This window comes from Lepisosteus platostomus, chromosome 1, assembly GCF_059453375.1.
Source record: "Lepisosteus platostomus isolate fLepPlt1 chromosome 1, fLepPlt1.hap1, whole genome shotgun sequence".
In the NCBI taxonomy this organism is placed as follows: Eukaryota; Metazoa; Chordata; class Actinopteri; order Semionotiformes; family Lepisosteidae; genus Lepisosteus; species Lepisosteus platostomus.
This window is the reverse complement of record NC_142611.1, coordinates 53,276,925-53,299,038: the sequence shown is the minus strand read 5'-3', so window position 1 is coordinate 53,299,038 and position 22,114 is coordinate 53,276,925. Positions and strand designations below refer to the sequence as shown.

The window sequence follows — 22,114 nt, the reverse complement described above, 5'->3', positions numbered from 1 at the left end:
AACTTTGTGTATTTTCATTAATGTAATTTGAAAAATATCCATGTTTTATGTTGATAATTGTGTTCTCACACTTAAGCAGTTAGAATCTTACTGAAGTACTTGTTTTTTCAATATACCTTTTCTCTTTGCTTGTCTTTAACCTCTGGATCTTTCCTGATCCCAATGGGGGTGATCTTTTCAGAATGAAAGCAGAAAAGGCTTAAGTCCAATATATTATATTTCTCTAATGGAGTCAAAAATAAAGTTATAATATATTAGAATACACTTATGCTTTATATCTGTGTTTTATATTTATATTTTATATTCATTTTTTGCCCTTTTTTGTTTTCATACCCACATCTCATGCATAATACCTCAACTGTATGCTTATTGATTGAATAATTGAAACATTCTTATGCGCATAACAGCGTGTAGTTTTAACAAATGGGATGGACATTTTCTGTTTGTTTGCCTTACTGTATGCAGAACAGAATAACTATGAGAATATCAGAGAAGTAAATGGATGTTATGGTCCTGAAAATTTCATTGAATTATGAACCTAACCCAGATCCGGTAAACGAAGCAGGTTTTCTTTCAGGTGCTTGCCTGAGCATGGATTACTGAGTTTGGACATTATTTTTAGTGTACTTTATTGTTCTTTAAAGTTTCTAACTTATTAAAAAAAATGTTAGTTTTAAAACTTTACATTTCAAAACTTTTATTTTAAAAGTGTTTATTAAATTTTAAACATGATAAAAAATAAAATAAACTTTAAATAAAGTTTAATGTGTTTAATGCCTTTTTCTGATAGACTTAAAAAAGATTTCCAGTAACTGGCAACCAATATTCAAATATCAAAAAAGAGTGGGGTTAACCTACTTCTAAAATTCACTTCTAAAGGATGACTTCCTGAATCTGACACACAGACAGTTAATGCAATTGTCCACATATTGCTGTGTTTTTCATTAACTTTATGAGATACTGTACGTTAATGGCTGAGAAACAGAAAAATATCTTACAGAGCCTTCACAAAATATATTAATATAACATATCACTGCAATATTTTCAGACAAGTGGACAGATATTTCCACTGATGGATTTTATGTTGTGGTTTCCCGCAGGGATTCCCTGAAAAATGTATCTTTTCACTTATTAAAGCTGTCAGCACCAATCTATTAAGTACCACCTTCTGTGGAATTGGTACGTGCATTCACTACCACCTAATGTTATGTTAGGGGAGATAATTTAATTTGTCATTTGCTGCCAAAGAAATTCAGAGAAAGAAATTTTCCTGTTTCAGTTGTCTAGTCACAGGATGAAAGTTGCTTACCTAGCTTGTATGCTGCTACTCTATTGGAAGGCACAAGGGGATGATAATCCTATTAATCCATTGTAGTTTTTCACTAAAATCACTACCCTCACTGACCACCTACTGGTCCACTGAAATAATAAGGGCACACAGAACCCATGTTGATTCTGATGCATGCAGAGAAAGGCCTTATACTATACCTTCACCATTCAACATTTTCTCTGTATAGATTGACAGCTCATCCATCAGGCAAACAGAAAATTAGATGAAGTCCATCAGCATGAAGGAAGTAACTCTCTTCTGAGATTATCCCATTCCCACAGTACAGCACAGAAACATTTAATCCCTGTATAGAAACCCCGTTCACCCTCAGCAGAGCTTCCTTCTTTACCCAGACAAGCCAAATTCCATCAAGAGCTGCCAACACATTGTAGTCTGTTTCTAACAATTTCTTTATTGTTAAACACTGAAGTTGGATAATTATTTTGTTTGCTCTGATTGTACTTTTATTGCAAATAATTGTTTTTGAGGGTCACAGCAGAGCTGCGGAGTGTTATTTCTCTTAGGTACTGTAGTTTGTGGAGTTTTGTATTTCTTCATGATTCTTGGATTGTTGTTAATGTTTAAGCATTTGAGAGATCACTTATGTTATTGGGTGATTATTTTCTTTGTGCTTTTTCCAGATCTCTTTCTTTAACCTGATAATAATAATAATAATAATAATAATAATAATAATAATAATAATAATAATAATAATAATAATAATAATAATAATAATAATATAATAGCTTACACTTATATAGCACTTTTCTGGACACTGCACTGGTAATGGGGAACAGTGCTCCCCACTGCAGGTAATGAGGACTCCCCTCCACCACAAATGTGCAGCATTGGCCAGACTCAGATGAGCACTGCAAGGAATGGTCTCCAAGTTCATCTGGGGCAGCAGGTACAAGTACATCACAAGGAACCAGATGTGCCAGCAAGTAGAGGAAAAGGGGAAAGAAGTGTCGCATTTCCCTCTGAGACTTAACTGCACCTTCTTCTGCAACCTCTGTCGGGCGCTGCGGGAGCCCATCAGCCACAAGTACCAGTACTTTGTCAGGCTGTGGTTCTCCATCCTGATGAGGCACCTGGTCCAGTGGACAAACACTGGGCCCAAAGTGGATAGTCAACTGGAGTTCTATAACCACGCCTTTAAGTGGAGCAGGAGGTATGAGGGAGGCCACACGACACCCAGAGCTCAGCACCAACTATAGATCCCCGTACAAGGGGGTGAGGGGACAACTGGTCACCGATGAAAGGCTGCAGGTTCTCAGACAGGTCTGGGAAAGGACGCAGCCAAAGGAATTGGACAACAAGCTGAAGGACCTCAACTGAATGGCCGTGCACCAGAGGCTCGCAACAAGAGATGTCCTTTACAGACACTCGCTCACCAGGACCCCGCATTGCCCCCGGGACACGTGTTTCATCAAGGAAACTCAGGAGCACTTGTTCTGGAGCTGCCCCTTTGCCAAAGCGGTGTGGGGCAGAATGGACAAAATTATGCAACCCCTGGGAGCTGGGCCTAGCACCAACCGGATTGGACAAAGGGACACAGTACTATCTTTGACAGCTGGTGTCCATGACAAAACACAGACTGTGGAACGCAAGGGACACTCTCATCCGGTACAGCACAGAGTGGGGAGCGAGGGAGCTAGAAGAGAGGATCCTTGCAGACCTCAGAAAGAGGATGAAGTGCGACGTCGCCAAATGGGGTTTCTCCACGGCCAGGGAGCGCTAGAAGGGACTTTGGGCCTTGTACAGGGATTAATAGACAAAAGCAAGTGGTAGAGCTGGGAGAGACTTTAATTGCGCAAATCTGGCTTTATCATCCACTTGCACTGATTGAAAATGGACAATTAAGTCTTTTGGAAAGTTTTAATTTGATGATACTTTCATAATGTGTTAGCACAAATACAGATTGTGAGAATGTTTACTATTTTGAGATGTTTTTTTCTTTGAAATTAAGTTTATTTTGATAGAATAAAAATAGTGTCCCCGTCACTATACTGGGGCATTAGGACTCACACGGACTGCAGGAAGAGCACCCTCTACTGGCCCCGCTAACACCACTTCCAGCAGCAACCCTAGTTTTTCCCAGGAGCTTTCCCATCCAGGTACTGACCAGGCTCACACCTGCAAGAATGCAAGAATTAGCAAAGGTTTCATACTTTCTATTTTGGAATCTTTGATCTTCAGCACAATTGAGACGGGGCAATTCAAAAACATTAATTTGAATATTCTTATGTTGTAGGACATCTGAGCATACATCATATGCTCCAGAATACAACAATATTAAAAACCAATAAAACAGAGCTATGAAATACAAACTCCTTCATTGAAGCTGGACATTTATAACTCATTGGTAAAAACAAGAAGAGATAGAAGAAAGTATAAGATAATATCACTTTATTAGCCATATACAATTCCTTGCATTAGGAATTTGTCTTTTTGCATACCCCAGCTTCCTCTCAATGAGGCACACAGATGGGGAGAGAGATGCCTGGAGTCAGAACACAGGGTCAGCAATTGTACAGCACCAGGTAGGGTGAGGGGCCTTGCTTAGGAGCCCAACAGAGTAGGATTCCTCTGCCAGCTAGGGGATTTGAACCAGCAACCTTCCAACCAGAGGCACAGAGCCATAGTTCCTCCACTATTTTTTTATGTATATTCTGTTGTTAACACAAATAAAAACATGTTTCCCGGTTGCCAGCTGCTACCCTGCAGCTCACAACTGACAACTAAAGGCCTTCTTAAAACATCTCTCTGAAGGATTAAAATATTTAACTAGTCCTGAAATCAAACCTAATTTTTGATTGGAGACTACTAAATACTTTATTAGGGGCTGTTGTACTTCTTTGCTTCTAATCTGAGCAAGCAATCAATCAATGAGCAGGTCTCAGCTATAAATTAAAATTCTGCTTTTGTAAACAGAAAAAACTGCAATTCCAAATCTAATTCCAGGCCAGACTTTAAAATATTTTAAAACCCCACAATTCCTCAAACACAATACAAGGCAGCTGTACTATGATTTGAATTGAATTGACTGCAGACTGCAATACATTGTCTATTCTTCCCCCATACTTGAGCTTTCTCTGGGGCAATCCCACATGTCACCTCTGAACCATGTGGTAATTTATGGGTGTTTATGCAAAGAGTATTTGCTTCAATCTTTGTTGATTGGCACCTGCCCCACTGTTTGCACCAGGAAGTCTTGAAGACCTGGATTAGAGTAAGCAGTCCAAAACAAGAAAGAAAGACAAACACTCAAACTCTGACAACAACATGAACTTGAACTTGAACTTTATTGCCATATGTAACCGGTACTGGTACAATGGAATTCTTACTTACAGAAAGTCTCTCGATTGTAAAACAAGTGTAAAAAAACAAAACAAAGTGCAAACAGTGCATCAAGACAATATACAAACAAACAGTAGACAATGTGCAAGTAAACATGTAGACAGTTTGAATGTAAACAATACAGACGTGTAAACAATGACTGGAGTTGTGCAATAGATAAGAAATCATAAAGAGGTAGATGGTGATGGTGTAGGTGTGGTCCGAGGGGGATGGCTAAATGTGTTTGCCACTCTGTTTTGCTTCTAGCTGCCAACATTTTCAAAATCATAGTACAGCAGAAAACTATAATATAACTGAAGTTCAGACACCAAAAACACTGGTTGTTTTGAAAGCTCTATTTCAGGAACATTGCATCAGTGACCCTGAGTCAACAACATAATGCTGTCTTCCTGGAGTCTGTTTGACTCACTGCTTGTGGATAGAAGCTATTGAAGAATCTAGTGATAAGTGTCCGTATGCTCTTATATCTCTTGCCTGAGGGCAGTGGGGTGAAGAGCTCATGCCCGGGGTGGTGACTGTCCTCTGTGATGGCCAGAATTCTACCATGGCAGCAGTCCTCATAGAGCTGTTTAATCTCGGTGAGACCGCAGCCGATGATCTTCTGGGCCATATTGACCATTCTCTGCAGTGCCTTTCTTTCTCGCGAAGAGGTGTTGCCATACCACGCAGTGATCCCGTAGGTGAGGAAGCTCTCGATGGTGCAGCGGTAGAAGTTCACCACACATGTATTGGAATCCCCCATTGCTTGAGGCACCTCAAGAAATAAAGGCGCTGCTGAGCCTTCTTCATGATAGAGTCAGTGTTTACAGTCCAGGTTAGATCTTTAGAGATGTGAATTCCCAAAAACCTAAAGCTGGTGACTGTTTCCACTTCCATTCCATCAATACTGGGTGGGCTGTGAGTGTATAGCCTGTGTCTCTGAAAGTCCACTATTAGCTCTTTCGTTTTCTTTATGTTCAAGATTATGTTCAACATTAACTACTATACACAAATTTAAAGTCAGCATAATCCCCAAGCTAATACCTACCACTAGTTTTATCACTCTGTGACACTGCCTAGGACCATGTCATTTGTTCCAACATGATCAACTTGTTTGCTAGAAGCCTGTCTGCTATTTAAACATTGTTAGTCAAACAGATTCCAGGAAGACAGCATTATGTTGTTGACTCAGGGTCACTGATGCAATGTTCCTGAAATAGAGTTTTCAAGAACAACCAGTGTTTTTGGTGTCTGGACTTCAGTTATATTATAGTTTTCTGCTGTACTATGATTTTGAAAATGTTGGCAGCTAGAAGCAAAACAAAGTCAGTCTAGTAGCACTACTTCTCTTTTATTGCTGAAAAAGTAAAATGTATGGTTTGCTGATATGAGAAAAAAAACTGTATACTTGAAATCATATTCCCGGGCTTGTGTTTCTTTGAATCCTCCATAACGCAATTTAAAGTTCAGTCAAATAATTAACCCAAATCCACATTATGGAAACAGGTACTGTAAACTGTAAAGGTTAATAATTTAGTATTCGATATGCTATTGCTCCAATAAAGCTTGAATAACTTGAAATTTTTTTTTTTTGGAAAATCTTTTAGAGAACATATGTTTTTGTTGAAGTATGATTATATTTATATAAATATTTGCAATATTGAATGTTTACATATGTATTTTTAGATATTTTCCTAGCAGATAGAACGGTGGCATGGCATGGCATGGCTTTTATTGGAGCCTCACAGATTTTGTGTCCTTATTAAAAGCCCTTATGGGTTTTTATTCTGAGTTGGACTGCCTTCAATGTGTAGACATTTTATGTTGTCCCCATGTTCCTGTAGGTCTTTAGTATATCTCTTGTGGAAATTCTTCATCACCAGACAAGGTGTTCCAGAGACCTACGTCTAAACCACCCAGGAAAAACCCCAAACTGCTATCAAGGATTCAAACTCTGAATGTCTACAAAGTACAAAAATAGAGATAAGCTGCCTTCTAAACTAAATAAGATACAACCTGCAGTTGAATCTCTCTGTGTAGACTCGGTTGCCGCAAAATAAAGGGGAACATGCTTCCCTATTCTAAAATGCACTCACAAATCAGGAGATGACGTTTTTAACTAAGTAGTTATTCAGTCAGGAAATCACAGTTTCGTAAAAACACAGAATATCAGGCTCTTTTAGCAAGGTTTAAGTACTTCGGTCCAGTCGGATTTTTTCGGATGGGGTAGAAAAGGATCTCTCCGGCACACACTTTCTGCTCTGTCTCTCCTTCTCTTTATCACCTCTTTTCTTCTATATCTCTGTTCTGTGTTCTTACCCTTCATCCTACACTTTTGATACGCCAAATCAGGGGTTTCCAAACTTTTTTTATTGGGGGCCAGATGGAGAAAAAAATAAGGAACGGCAGGCCACAGACTACCTCTAATAATAAAAACAAACAAATAATACTTGATATAAGTGCATTCCAATAACTAAATTGTCTTTTAATTTAAGGGACTACCCTAATATGTGAGTTTTAAGCATTTTGTATTGTAAGCTTGAAATGACCTATATAAATGATTATATTATCTCATTTTAATTTACCTGTAAGATTTCACAAATTTTACTCACTAGTGATGACTCTACTAATGGGAACAGTGATGCTGTGTCTTGGACTGTCAAGTCAGGTGTTAGTGTTGTTGTGGAGATTCGGAACATATCACAGACACACTTGCCTCTGAACTCGGTGAAAAAGTATTCATTTTGCCAGCGTGCCTGGAATCTTTTTCGTTTCTTTGGTTCCGCCATTTTGAAAAGCTTGCTAACGTTAAGGTACAGAATTAAAGTTTTGAAGAGGGTGAAGAGGAGGAGAGGTGGTAGCTAATCAGTTATGAGATGTGATTTTACGTGATAGCGGCACCTATTATTCAAAATAGGAACTGCATTTTTTACATAATATCCTTCCAAATCTAATTATAGTTCTAAATTAACTCGCGGGCCATTTCATTAACAGGGGCGGACCGCAATTGGCACGTGGGCCGTAGTTTGGACACCCCTGCTCTAAATCATTGACCCAGAACATAATTAAGGTAAAGGTAAATCAGAATATTTCGTTTGATGAACACGCAGCACAACTAAGTAAACATAATCGCCTGTCACAAAATATAATTTATATGTATGTATATTCGAAACTAATTATAATTTCAGTAGGATATTTGTACTTATTATTAATGGGAAAATTAACAAATGTGAATTGAAACATTTCTTTTAAAAAAGGTTATACCTTCATACTCAATATCTCGTATATTGCTAGCTAAAACGCTAAACCACCCTCACAGAAAGAAAAAAAAAATAAGTGAGAAATCGAATGTTGCGGCGACTATAATATTTTGACAACCCAGGAGGGAAAAAAGGAATTAATCGGGTTGATCTTGTCCTTGTGCAAATGTCATAAACAAGTTGACCTTTAATAGGAACTAAAATGTGTAGCGTAATGTATCCGGGGGACGTTAATCTGTTTGCACTGGGGAGTAGCAGGCAGTGGCTAGTGGATTGAAAGTTAGAAACTGTGGATTTATAGTAAGTGATCAATCAGGACATTGTTTTTAGGAGTGATATAAGGTACTGTAAATCTAATATTCCTCGTTTTGACTGTTTTTGGTTCTGACGAATTATCAGACATTCATTAGATTGTGACACGTCATTATTTCAAATATTTCTATTAAATGTTCCTCGTGTATTGTGCTTGATCAGTTTTCTTGTTTACAATAATGTATTAGGATTAAAAATATTTTTAGAGGTGTGATAACAACAATGATTCAATGTATCTTGCAGTATATACATTATGTATCTGTGACGTGCCTTTTGTGATAGGACAACTTTTGCATTGCTACTTCTAATTTTAGTTACAGTATGAGCGATTTGTTAGTGCTTACTTTTGTATTTAGGAACGTTTCTTCTGTTTGGACTGACCAATACTACTGTATAACACTTGTTAATTATTTACAAAAAACATTGTACACGGAAAACGTAAAGAGGTATAATGAAAATAATACCATGAGGCAATATATAGCATTAGGTTTATGGTTTATGATTAAAACAGACTTTGCCAGGTTATTTTCTTTTCTCAAGGAAAAAGACGCTAGTGGAAAAATGCCTCGATACAGTATGAAACAGTGGGTTGTCCGAAATGTATGCTTGGATATTGTTATGTAATCTAATGATTCAATGCTGTTATGTGAACATTCTGCGAAATAATTTATATGGCGCCCCTGGAACAGTTGGGGTTAAGGGCCTTGCTCAGGGGCCCAACGGAGTAGGATTCCTCTGCCGGCCACGGGATACGAACCGACAACCTTCCAGTCACAGGCGCAGATCTGTTGATTTTTAGGAGTAAAATCTAGTCTGAAAATAGAACAGTACTATGAGCAATAAGACATTTGTATCACTACTAAATTAATCACTTATAAATTAATCACAATAATTTTCTCAGTTCTGACTTGGTGCATGCATTGCAGTTAGGTGCTTGTATGCTTTAATTTAGCAGGTGATTGTGGTACACAGGTGGTAAATGTATCACCTCATGTCAAATCAAGGGCACTAAACATGCGTGTGTGACTCATCATCGTTTCCTAGCCCCTAAGGTTTCATTTCTTCCTCACTTAAATTAAAAAAAAATAGACCGGTATCTGTATTTAATATGGCCTCAGAAGTGCCCTTATACTTCATGTAAATTTCTGAATATCACCAGCCATGGTGTTATGGTTTGAATCTGACAGTTGTATAAGATGTCACTGTGCTTAAATATTAAGTTCTTGGAGATTATTTAAACGGATTGGCAATATCATTTTTTGTAATATGCAATTCCTAGAAATCATGGAATTTTTCAAAACTCCACTATTAGTGCACATTTGTGAATGAGGGAGGTTTACACCAGGAACTAACTGACCACAACATTTTGATTTATATTGCATTTTAATGATTTACATTTTTTGTAAATGGTTTTGATGTACTTTTGACTTGGTATTTCACAGATCGTGAGCACAGAGGGTCTTGCTTCTTTCAAAGACGCATTATATACTAAACTGTTCCTCTTATGTGTGTGTAGTTTTTTAAACAATAATCCAGATCTGGTATACTGGTTTGAAATATATATGGAATAATTTGACTTATGCATCCATTCATTGTGTCCTACAATGAATGTTGCTTAAGCACTAGACCTTCCTCATTATTGAGGGAATTGATTGGGCCCTGGTGTTGAGGGGATTTTTTTAATAGGTGATCATTTATAGTAATTGATGGCAGCCTGACTGCACAGTACTATGTTGATCAAGTCTTGGGGTCTGATTTTGTTGCCATTCTTGTGGGCCTATCCTGCATTATACAAATATCCTGCTCTGCCTTAAATTTGATTGTATTTGATTTGCTGCCCCCCACCGCTGGACTCCTGGGTTCAGTTCCTCGGGTGCAGTCTGCCTGGAGCTTGTATGTTCTCCCTATGTTCCCATGGGTTTCCTCCCACAGTCCAAAGATATACTGGTAGGTTAATTGGGTTCTGGAAAAAGTAGCCCTGGTGTGAGTGTGTGCGTGTCTGTGTCTGAGTGTCTACCCTGTGACGAACTGGCGTGCTGTCCAGGGTCTATCCTCCCTGCGTTTGTTGCTTGCCAGGATAAACTCGCTCCCTTGCGACACTGTATTGGATTATTGTAATTCATCACTTTTTCAGTAGATGGCAGAAGTGTGCTGTTTAATTCTATGGCTTTTGGTGGCAGATGTATGTACATTACATTTTGTCTCATTAAAAAAAAAAACAAATACACATTTTTCTGGAGTTGTGCTAAGGATTTTAATTTGTATACATCAAGACAATGTAGGACAGGGATCTCCAATGCTGATCCTAGAAGACCCCAGTCCAGCTGGTTTTGTAGGTCACTATTAGTTTAATTCATTTTTGTTTTCAAGGAAATTGTGTTCATATGTTGTAGGAATGCTCCCTTTTATGAACAAATAAGTCAAACAAGTTTTACTTGTTGTACAACAGTATTAATAAGATGTAGTCCATTATGAATTTCCCATAGGCCAAAAGGTTTCGATCACAAACTTCTAAAGACATGGAACAACATGGAACAATTGATTCACTTAAACTGTGTTTTTTTTAAATCATGCAACGCCTAGATTTTTTATGAATACAATGTAAGTAATCTTCAGCCCTCAAGGACCAAACTTTACTTATTGAACTGATTATTTGCTTGTTTCAGCAGTGCGCATGAATACAGTTGTTGCCCATCTACAAAAACATGTGACCTATAATACTTAAGGATTGGAAATTTCCAGGACGAGGGTTGGAGATATCTTGTTTGTTAATCTTCATGTCACTCCATTTGTTTCCTGCTTAGTTATTGTTTCAGTCTGATGGAAACTGTAAATACATTTAAGTGCCAAAAATACTGTTTCTTATTTTGGAGAGTCCTCCAAAAAGATATTGAAAGCCTACTCCAGTTGAAAGTGATCCAAACAAAAGCTTCATCGTAGGTTTAAAACTTGTAAATTATAAGAATATTTAAATGATAGAAATAAATATACCTATTTCTTTGAATATCTTAGTAAGGCAGATAGTTACATTCTGAAAAGAATCAAGTAGAATTATTCATTATTGAGTTTTAAGCCTCTAAAACACAGCGTGGAAATTCTCAATTGTATTCTGGAAATATTAATATTGGAAAAGGTGTACAAAAATCCAAATACTGCAGTATATAATGAATAAGCCTTTAATTATGAAGTGTCAAGTTCAAGAATTGAAAGAGCACTATATCTGTGCAATTTCCTTTATTTTATAGCCTTTTTTCTTTTCAATTGTATGAATTGATCACAAGAAAGTGTTCTTTTGGTTGGTAATAAATCATTACTTATTAAAAGCTTAATCTTCATAGAGTGAATGAAGTAACTAGATGTTGTTCAGAGAATGTGGATTATTTTTGTTACTACTAATTAACACTTTAAGTTCAGGTAACATACAATAAAAGCAATCCACATATATGGTTGCTGTAACAGATGTTTCTTACTATATATTTTGCTCCTTGTTTATGACGTTGCCGTGTTTTATCATGTTGGCTGTAAGTACGGTACTCTATATGTTGTGTGCTCAAGTACAAGAAAAACTTCAATTGAATGTTTCTCGACTTGTCAAAATATACTTTGAATATTACTCATCTTGACGCTCCAATTTATTTACTTATTTGCATGTTATTATGGTGATTACACTAATTAAATATTACATTATTATGGTTCAGAGATTATGCCAGTTGTAATTTAGCTTTGAATGTAGTCACTGAAATGTCTGAAATATGCTAACCCTGTCTGAAACATTTGTCTGTGCATGAACATTTTTTAAGTATACGTTTGGAAATGGTTTATATAGTATTTATCCGTCTTATTGGAACTAGTAGTCAGGTTAGTGGTAATTTTAAAAGTAAAAGTTCCATTACCTTAGCAACCTCTACTGTTCATTTATTAGCTTGTTGAGAATTCAGAACTGATTACAAGCTTTATCTAGAAAAGCAAAAAGAACAAGGCAACAGTGCATAATTGCATAGAAGTAGAAAATGCGTGACAACGTTGTCCAAAAGGTTCTGAAGTTGTGAATAGGTTTTAGGCCCATAGACTACATTAAAAGAGAAAGCAAGGCTTCCAGTGAGAAATGTGGAGTAGCCCTTATACTGAAATGGTTAATTGACAGCCAGATCAGTCTGCACCTCAGGCAGTTTTACAAGGGTGTAAGGCAGATCCGCTTGTATCAGGTAACTGATGTTAAAGACCACTTCCTGTCCAAGTGCATTAATATAGCCTGGAGGGAGATTGCTGAAAAGTCCTCCTACACTGATGTTTGGCATTTTGGTCATCTCTCACAGAAATACTGACTGAAAGAGTACTAAGGTCTGTTACCGAAAACAAAACCCATCCAAAACCTCAGACCCAGCCTGAGCACAATGTTTGAATTCGGTGAAGAATAAATTATGTAACGCACAAACCTTTCTGAGCAACACTTTGCTCAGAAAAGTGTAGTCAGCCATTATGAAAATGACTTTCTAAAAACAAGTGTACTTTGACATGTTCATCCATCATTCACATAAAGTTTTCTGCAACTCGCTTTTTGGGGTGCTGTTGTATTTGAGGAGGACATGACAAAGTACTTTGTTGGGAATAACAGATTTTGCAAATGGGAAGGGGCAACTTGACCTATCTTGCTTGTTTATTTTTTAGTGAGAAGTTGATCCAAGGATCATATCCAGCTTTTACTTGAAAGAAACTTTGTGTAAAAACAACCTCCTGTTTTCAGTTTTAAATGCACCTTCCCTTATAGAAGTTAGAACTGTATTGTTTTCAATTTTGACAGTAAAAAATACAAAGTAGGTTACTGTAGTATGGTGGCATGAGTCCAGGGATTGATACAGGCCTACAATTCCCATTCAATCAATGACCAAAAAGCATAGGACTTTTATGATAAGACTGATAAGTTTATCAGTATAAACATGGAGTTTACAATTGATTCATTTCTGCTTCACTACACTTGTACCAGCAGTGCTTTTATTTTTTTAAATAAAGTTCGGTTTTTCTTCAAGGAAATTGTTGTTTTAACTGAGTAAACACTATTATTACTATAGTATGATGTGATTGGTAGGCTTTACTTAGCCCAGTAGGTTGAGTTGAAAGCTGAACAGTCTCTTTGTAGCCAATGGACGTTGACACCTATGCAATACAAATAATGTAGAACCAGATGGCATTCTTAAGAAGCCCGATAGTAATTGAGATAACTAGGCGTCTGGGAGTTCAATTACACACCCAGGAGACTAGAAACAAAGGGACGTCAAGCAAGAGAGCAAGAGCTCATTCAGTGGATAAAATCCGCAGGAAGTAACAATGCATCCTTGTGAAGAATATTCAAACAGAAATCCGCATGTGAGTCAGTTGGCTTTTCATTGTTCTTTTCTCATGCTGTGTAACATGTACTATCATCTCTAGACTGAGACTTCTAAACTCTGGTAATCGGGAAGGTAGGGGATTTTAATTAACGATTAGCAAAATGTCTGGAATGAATGGACGTTTTGTATTGTGCTGCCGGAAGATGCAAACCGAGAGCTCTAGTACGGATCGCAGTTTATCCTCCCCGACTCCTTTTCACTTCTCCGCTGCATGTGTGGCACGGAGCAAAGCTGGGTTTGAAGTGCTTGCTGCTTCAGTGGTGTAGCGTACACACAGCAACGATTCGTGTTTTTGGTGATTTAACGGTTTTATCGAGTACTGTTCTGTTCTTTTTAGCAAATCCCGTTTAGATTCTTACAATGCCTTTACTTAACTGCATCGATAGGATCTCTGAACTACGGCATGTTTAAAACATTTCGGGGGCTGGACGTGTAGGTTAGTTGAACCGTTTAGGAATATTTATGAAGAAAGCAAAACGTATAAGATAAAGAAGTCGTAAGAGGGTCTTTGGAACATACTTATGTTGGAGAGCAGTTAGCAGTTAAGACACTGTGCTGCCAACTTTTTGTGCTTGCTGTTTGTCCACAACGAAACTGTTAGTTTTGAAAAATTAACTTAATGTAGCCAATTATAATACACAAAAGACGTTCAGTGGCTAGACGTATTATCAATACAATCCATTTTATTTTCCCGAAAATACCAATATCGGAAGAACTGACTATTTTAACCTGAATTATATAAAACCTTGTTTTAAAAAAAGTCTTCGAAAGCACATGGATTGCTTGAACAATGGTCTTGTGTTGTCACGGTTAACTAGAAATAATAGTAGCATTCAACGTGAGAAACAGACATTTCAATTAGAATTACTTGAGCAATTAAGGTTAGTTTTATCTACTTTTAGGGTTTGGTGAGGTGAAACAGTCAAATAAGTATTTTTAGGGGATGTACTTTTTCACCACACTGTATGTCATGAAGCCCTAAAAACACAAGAGTTACATTTATTCACAGCACTGCACTGAAGCTGACTGTTGTAAAGTGCCTGTGAAAGAAATGGGCTATAGTTGTCATGGTCAGGCATTTGGAAATTACAGCATATGGAGTATGCAGAGTTTCTCACAGTGTCCCACCCCTAGTAGACAGATGCTTGTGAATAGTGGTTTACAGATTGTTTGAAGGGTGCAGTTGTGTTTCAACTTGGATGTCAAAAGAGAAACTTTCAGTAAAATCAGCAGTGAGGATTCAAGGGCTTTATTTTCTTGAAGGCACTTATCCCTCAGTTGTGTATAATTACTCTCGAGTTGATCTTGATGGAGAGAAAAATATATTTTGTGTTTTAGAATTTATCATAAATTAGGAAGAGGATTGGTCCTGATATAGATTCCTGTGGTTCTCCACTCATTACACCTAGAGATGTGATGAAGAAATATTTAAATAATGAATTGAAATCAACTCTTAACATGAAATTGCAACTCACAACTGGCAGCCCACTAAAGCTCAGCAGGTGTGAGCCTGGTCAGTACCTGGATAGGAGACCGCATGGGAAAGCTCAGGTTGCTGCTGGAAGAGGTGGTAGTGGTGCCAGCAGGGGGAGCTCACCCTGTGATCTGTGTGGATCCTTATGCCCCAGTATAGTGATGGGGACACCTATACTGTAAAAAAGGCACCACCCTTCGGACAAGACGTAAACTGAGGTCCTGGCTCTCTGTTGTCATTAAATATCTCAGGGCTTTTCTCAGAAAAAAGTAGGGGTGTTAGACTTGGTGTCCTGGCCAAATTTCCCACTGGCTTTTACCAATCATGGCCTCCTAATAATCCCCATCTATGAATTGTCTTCATTACTCTGTTCTCCTCCCCACTGAAAGCTGATGTGTGTTGAATGTTGAATGCCCTATGTTATCACTAACTGTGGCTAAAAAGCTAATCAGCACAATTTGTGGTTAATTACTTCCGCTCTAATTAAAACATCTAGCTTTCAGCATTCCTTCCTTATCTGTATTTTAGTTTGTATTCTGAATACATGTATTTCCTTAAATGCCTGTGGTCTTCAATTTAAGAATTAATCTTCTATGTGGAATTTTATCTAAACCTCCCAACAAACTATATCATTTTATGAGTGATATATTTGTATACATTTCTGCTATTGCTTGTCCAAATAATTATTTGTTTACTTAAACTTTACTTAGTGTCTTTCTCTTATTTTGCTATATCTCCATTGTTTGTTCTTTCCTATGAGAGATCAGGCTATCAAACAACATATCAACATTACACCCAAACAATATTTTTCAGGCTAGGCCTCTGGAGACATTGTCTTGTTTCTTTCAGACATCTCATTGCAGTCTCTAATATTTTAAACCTATTTGATAACATTAGTGGACTCTCAGATTGTGAAATAAATGAATTTCTGTTCTTCTGCCTCTGAATTTTGTTGCCAGGTCAACTTCACTTTCACCACATATTCCTCAGGTTTTCTCTATTTGTGCATTAAAGTAATCCCAGATTTCCATTAGATTCATAAAGGAAAATTTGCTTGAGGCCGTGAGTAAAATTAGATTTAGCTAGAATGTCTGCTTTACGGGTTACATTTTATAATATGGTCCTCATGTAGTGTAGTGTCACGTTATCTCACATAATTGTATTTTTTTGCCAAGGTCCCCCATTCATCTCCACAATTATGACTTGCAGAGAATACAGTGTTATAAATAGTAATAACCTTTATTTATATAGCTCCTTTCCAAACAAAAGGATGCTGTACAAAGAGATAAGAAAAATAAATATAAAAAACTAAAAACAACAACAAGAACATACAGGATAAAATGCAAAGTAATCAGGCGCAGGCCCTAATAAAAAACTGCACAAGGTTAATTTATATATAAAATTTATTTTATATAGCACCTTTTAAAGGTGGCCTTCTCAAAGCATTTTACAGAATGACAACAATAAATAAAGAGAATACACAAGATAATACACAGAGGAGGCTGTGGATGGTGGTACTAAGTATAGTAGGAGCAGAGGGGTAAAGAATTATGTTAGAACCTGTTAGGGCTCTTCTAAAGAAGAAGGTTTTGAGTCTGGATTTGAAGCAGTTTAGAGAAGGTGAGTCTCTGATATCCTTGGGGAGAGAGTTCCAGAGCTTGGGGGCATAACAGGAGAAGGCCCTGTCACCCACAGAATGTAGAAGGGCTTGGGGTACAGTTAGGAGACCAGAATTAAAAGAGCGAAGGTTGTGAGGTGGGGAGTAGGGCGATAATAGTTTAGACATGTACTGAGGTGCCAAGCCATGGAGAGCCTTATAGGTGAGCATGAGGATTTGACAGGAAGCCAGTGCAAGTACTCCAGGATAGGAGTAATGTGAACACTTGTACTAGACCAGGATTCTGGCTGCCGAATTTTGGACATACTGCAGCTTATTCAATGTAGATTTAGATACCCCAGCAAGTAGAGCATTACAGTTGTCAATTCGCATGGGAGCGAAACACAGAGACGCTCGGTGTATTTTTCTTAAATTAACCTAGAACAGTTCTTAAATATTTTTCTGTTATCTATCACGCTTTCCTATGCTCACAAGATTACCAGCGTTCGTAGTACACATTTCTATGCTTTCCTGTGCTTACAACATTGGCATTGTTCCCTATTTGCTGGAGATAACTTTTTTAAATACAATTGGTCACTTACGTTCGTAGCATGCATTCCTATACAATGGTATAGAATTATGTAGTAGCTCTTGTGTCCGCTCAAGTATTAGCGCACACTGTATCGTAGTACGTAGGTAGCGTATTAGACACAAACTAATTTGAATAAAATAGAAAATATGAAAACCCGCCCCAGTTTTTCAGTGCACACAACAAAGTTCCAGGGTCATATGGCGTACCACCTGGCGGTTCTCCGCTTATCAGAAGTAGTACGCATACCATAGTTTGAGAACCACTGAATTAGAGATTTGAAGGTAATTGGTTGCTTTCTTGGGATCCCCATTAAATTTAATAAACTGTCCATTTGTTAATCCATTTACCTCCCCACCCTAGTTTACAAGAGATGTTCACATTCTTGGTCATTTCTTTGGTTTCCACAGCCTTTGCATATGTTAGTATCTGAGGAAAGTGCTTCCTGGCTTTTCCTTCTATCTGGGGCTCCACTCTGCTAATGGGCGCCACAATGCACTGCTTTACCTGTCATCCGGTGCCTGATATACTGTAGTTATTTCAACAGCCATTACTAGAGGTATAGTCTCTTCTCTGTATATCTTTATTCTGACACGTAACATCGGGCCCCAGTTATGTTCATATAGGATAGAGGGCTAGACTGTTTGTTCAGATGGATCCTGCTTGGAATGTAAACTCAGATAATGCTTTTTTCCCTCTGAAAATGTAGCAGCTAATCTATTTTGAACATGTAATACTATAACAGTAGTTGTGGATGAAGATTTACAATCGGTGTTTGTAAATAATTTAACACAACATGTTTCTGGGACTCGTTAATGTGGTTCTGAATGTGACCAATGTGAGTGTGCTATTAAGGCATGTCTGCAGTCAGAGTACAGTCTAATCTAATTGTAGCATAAAAATATTTCTGCAAGGTTGGGTGCAGACTGAGACAGCATTGAATTGCAGCTGGTTACAGGAATTTGCAGAAATAGTACTATAGAGATAATAGTTTAGAGAGAAATGCAGCTAGATTAAATTGTGCTGGTGACATAGTTGTCAGTCATTCTTTTGTTTTGTTTACAAGGTTTTTATGATTAACATTGTTACCCCCTTTTTATTTGTTTTATTCTATAAGATATTTTTTATGGTATGTGCGTTTCAATATTTATTAAAAGAACACACTATTGCTAATGTTTTGTATTTTGTTCATTCATCTTGTGCGTGATGTACAGTATTATTAAAGTAGTGCAACAGCTTAAAAGATTTTGCTACTGGGGACAAAAATGTTTTGGGATTTCAAAGGAGGCAAGTGCTTCTATAGACATGTTTGTTGAGGATAATTCTCGCCCTTTTTTTACAGATTTACACATTATACGTTATGAAATTACATAACATTTCTAATGCAAAAAACAATACAAATATTTGAAATCTAATAAATCTCAATCAAGTAATGTATAATCATCCAGCAAGAATTTAGAAATGGTCCTGTGTCAACATGGTTGTTGTCCAAACCGAAGGCTGAACTTGACAGTGATGACTAAAAAAGGTTTTGTGGTTTATTCCCATTGCAAAAAAATGGGCTTTTCTCTTTGTAAAACCTTTTGTGTGTTCTGTATTTTCATGCAACAGTGCTACAATTTCAGGAAAGTCCACGTAAGTATTTTTGTCTTTTAGCCTCACAACCTACTCGCATGAAATGCCAGGGCTTACCTTGACATTAGATGGCTGGAAAATAACCCAATGATAATATCAAAATAATAATGTGTCAATCTACATACAGTTTCAAGTTTATTAAAACCTTGGGAAGGGTTTTCACTGCTGTAGTATTCTTTCTTTAATGGAAAAACACAAAAAGGCTGTTTTCCCTTTGTTTTAATAAATGTTGGTGAACCAAGACCTATGTATGTTATAGTAAGTCCTTTGTATATTTTAAGTAATGATGTATAATATTATATATATATATTGCTCTAGAGTTGTTTGTGGTATGAGTGAAGTTCATCTTGTATTGTAAAGCTTAAACTTTCCTTTCTTCTTTTTGTCCCAGGATTTATATTACGTGAGCATACAGAGACAAAAAGAACAAATGGAGCAAAAGGAGAAAAACAGCAGGAAGAGGAAGCTGAGAATTTGTGTGGCTACATGTAACCGGGCTGATTACTCAAAACTAGCTCCCATTATGTGTGGGATCAAAGCCGATCCGGACAGCTTCGACCTGGAGGTGGTGGTCTTGGGTTCCCATCTTATTGATGATTATGGGTAAGTAGGAGCTATTTAGTGTGGAGATCATACTCCACTTACATAGCTCTGGGTTTTATTTAACTGCCACTCATGTATAAATATGGGTAATTTAAGAAAAGTTCAATGTGTGGATGACACAAACATGGGTGTAACAGGTGTTAACTGGCTTGGGTAAAAAAGTACTAAGGAAAAGGTTTCCATATTATTTTGCTGCACTTGCATTGCACAATCTTATATGGTTGGTTGTTTGCTTGGTTTAAGCCATCCTTGTGATCTAAAGCAGTTACCAACTTAGCCAGAGTAACAAATTGCATTAGTTTAATTCTGAATTGAGTTAATCTGTATTTAGATTATTTCCAGCAGCTAATAAAATTAAGGAACTATATCCTATCAAAGAAAAAAACTGACAGTGCCTTATGCCAGCAATTTGTTTTATTAATGTTTTTCCTTTCTGATTTAATAGTAGAATCAGAATTACTCTTGCTAAATGAGGCTCCAGTCATATCAATAAGGGGTTTACTGTCAGAGACACAGGCTAAAAGAATGTGTAGCGATTGCTAGAAGCATTGCAATTCGATCATCTCTGCTACACGCTTTGTACAACATTGCAGATGCTGTCTTGTGGTATTTTGTCCCACTTTTCTTGTAGAGCCTAGAGAAGCATGTGACTGAACACTGATCTCTAAACACCTAAGGCTTAATTGAAGCAGGCTGACATGATCATCAGTGTTTGTAAGCAGCATGACATGCATTATGCTGCTGGAATGTTGTCTTGTAGGAAGTGAGGAATCAAGAGTTGATCACTGTGGTGTAATACAATAAGATAAGATCACTTTATTAGCCATATACTGTACAATTTCTTGTATTAGGAATTTGTCTTTTCACATACCCTTAACTTGCTCTCCATGAGACACACAGGCACACAGACAGGGAGAGAAGCCTGGGGTCAGAGCACAGGGTCAGCCGTTTATACAGTGCCCCTGGAGCAGTTGGGGTTAAGGGCCTTGCTCAGGGGCCTAACGGAGTAGGATTCCTCTGCTAGCCGCAGGCTATGAACCGACAACCTTCCAGCCGCAGGCGCAGATCCATAGCCAGAGAGCTACCACACCGCTCCCTATCAGGTGAATCACTACATCTGGGGTTCTATACCAACAAGAGAATCCTGTCCAGATCAGAACATGTCAACCTCTCCGTCGCTTGGTCTTCCAAATCATGACCTAGGCTTTAATTTCAGAAGGTTAAATCATCTCATGACTTGTGACCAATTAACTCTTATTCTCCCAGTGCGGATAAAGTCACTCAGTAAAGGAAGATTTCTTTTAATGCTCAGCATTTTTTGGATGAATACAATTACTTTCTTGTAACTATAAAGTTTTGAAGACTTTTTTAATGTTTTCATATGAGGATTGCTATCTGTATATTTGGCAAATGCAGAGATTCTGCTTCATGTGCTAAAGCTCCTCATTAAATTGCCACTTTGCACTGAATTTATCGTGAAGTGGTTTATTTTGTGTGATCCTGCACAAGGATGTACTTACCCGGAAAGTGAACGTATTCAACCTTCACATAGGAAGCCAGGTTTGGTTAATAGAAGGCTAAAAAAGAAAACTTTAATATTATTATTTACAGTCTTATATCTGCAATAGCTACATGCATAATGTACTAAATGTAGTGAAATACCATAACCATAATCATGAATCGGAAAACACTTGTTGTACAGATTATCTTTTAAAGCACTTATTTACTCATTCATTCTCTATTAGGTTAAGTACAAGCTGTAGAAATGTTAATGTGTGATAAGCTATTACAGTGGTGTGAAGTAAAAGTAGATGGTTATTGTAAAATGCCTCTTACAGTTATTATTAACAAGTCACTACCTGCAAGTTATCTCTAGACTCCGTTTGGCTGGTAGGTGTGTGTGTTTTGTAAAACTGATTCTGCCTGTTTGAAGACGTGGCAACTCAAATACAGTCCTTACATCTTCCTTTGAAGGGCTCTCACTCTGCCTCTTTGTTTCTCCTAAAACCATATTCTCCAGGCTGCAGCCAGATTGCAACAGATAGTACTGTCCAAAAAATTTATTAAGCTATGCTACATACACATGTACACTACTGAGTAGACACTTAAATCAAGTTCTAGGGGATGTAGAACAATAACATAGTGCACAGTGTTCGTGTTTCAGTTATGAGGTGAGTTGCGATTTGCAGATAAAAAGGGGAAGTAAGCTTCTGCAGCTGTTGTTGCAGAGGCTGTTGGTTTAATGTCATTCCATGGGCAAGCACAAGACCTTTAAAGAACAATGAATTAGGGCAAAATATAAGGATTAAACTTGGACAGGATATGGCATGGGTATCAGGGGGGATGCATGAGAATGCTGGAGATGGAACAACAGAGCCAGTGTTGGGTAATACAAAATCATTGTTGAGCCACAGATTTAAAGACATGATCTCATTAGGTGATTTCTTTGCTTGTTATTGACCCTCAGAAACTGTTTTTGTTTACTAAAAAGACAATAGGATCATTTTAGTGATTTCAGTTTTCTAATGTATTATAGAAGTATAAAATACATATTTCTTACAGAAGGATCCTGAAGTCATCTAAGTAGG

General features: G+C 37.4%; 1 protein-coding gene across 3 annotated transcripts in view; it reads left to right on the top strand.

Moving 5' to 3' along the window:
* Positions 1-8,137: 8,137 nt before the first annotated feature.
* Positions 8,138-22,114, top strand: part of gne (glucosamine (UDP-N-acetyl)-2-epimerase/N-acetylmannosamine kinase) — a 38,651-nt gene continuing 24,674 nt past the window's right edge. The window contains exons 1-3 of one of the 3 annotated variants that reach the window (XM_088632194.1): positions 8,164-8,271; positions 18,900-18,923; positions 19,315-19,526. In XM_088632194.1, coding sequence (XP_088488320.1) covers positions 19,354-19,526 — 173 coding nt within the window. In that variant the 5' untranslated portion in view covers positions 8,164-8,271; positions 18,900-18,923; positions 19,315-19,353. Of the gene's footprint in view, positions 8,272-13,336; positions 13,606-18,899; positions 18,924-19,314; positions 19,527-22,114 lie in introns of those variants that run through there. The other 2 variants (XM_088632185.1, XM_088632177.1) reach the window with 2 other exon arrangements.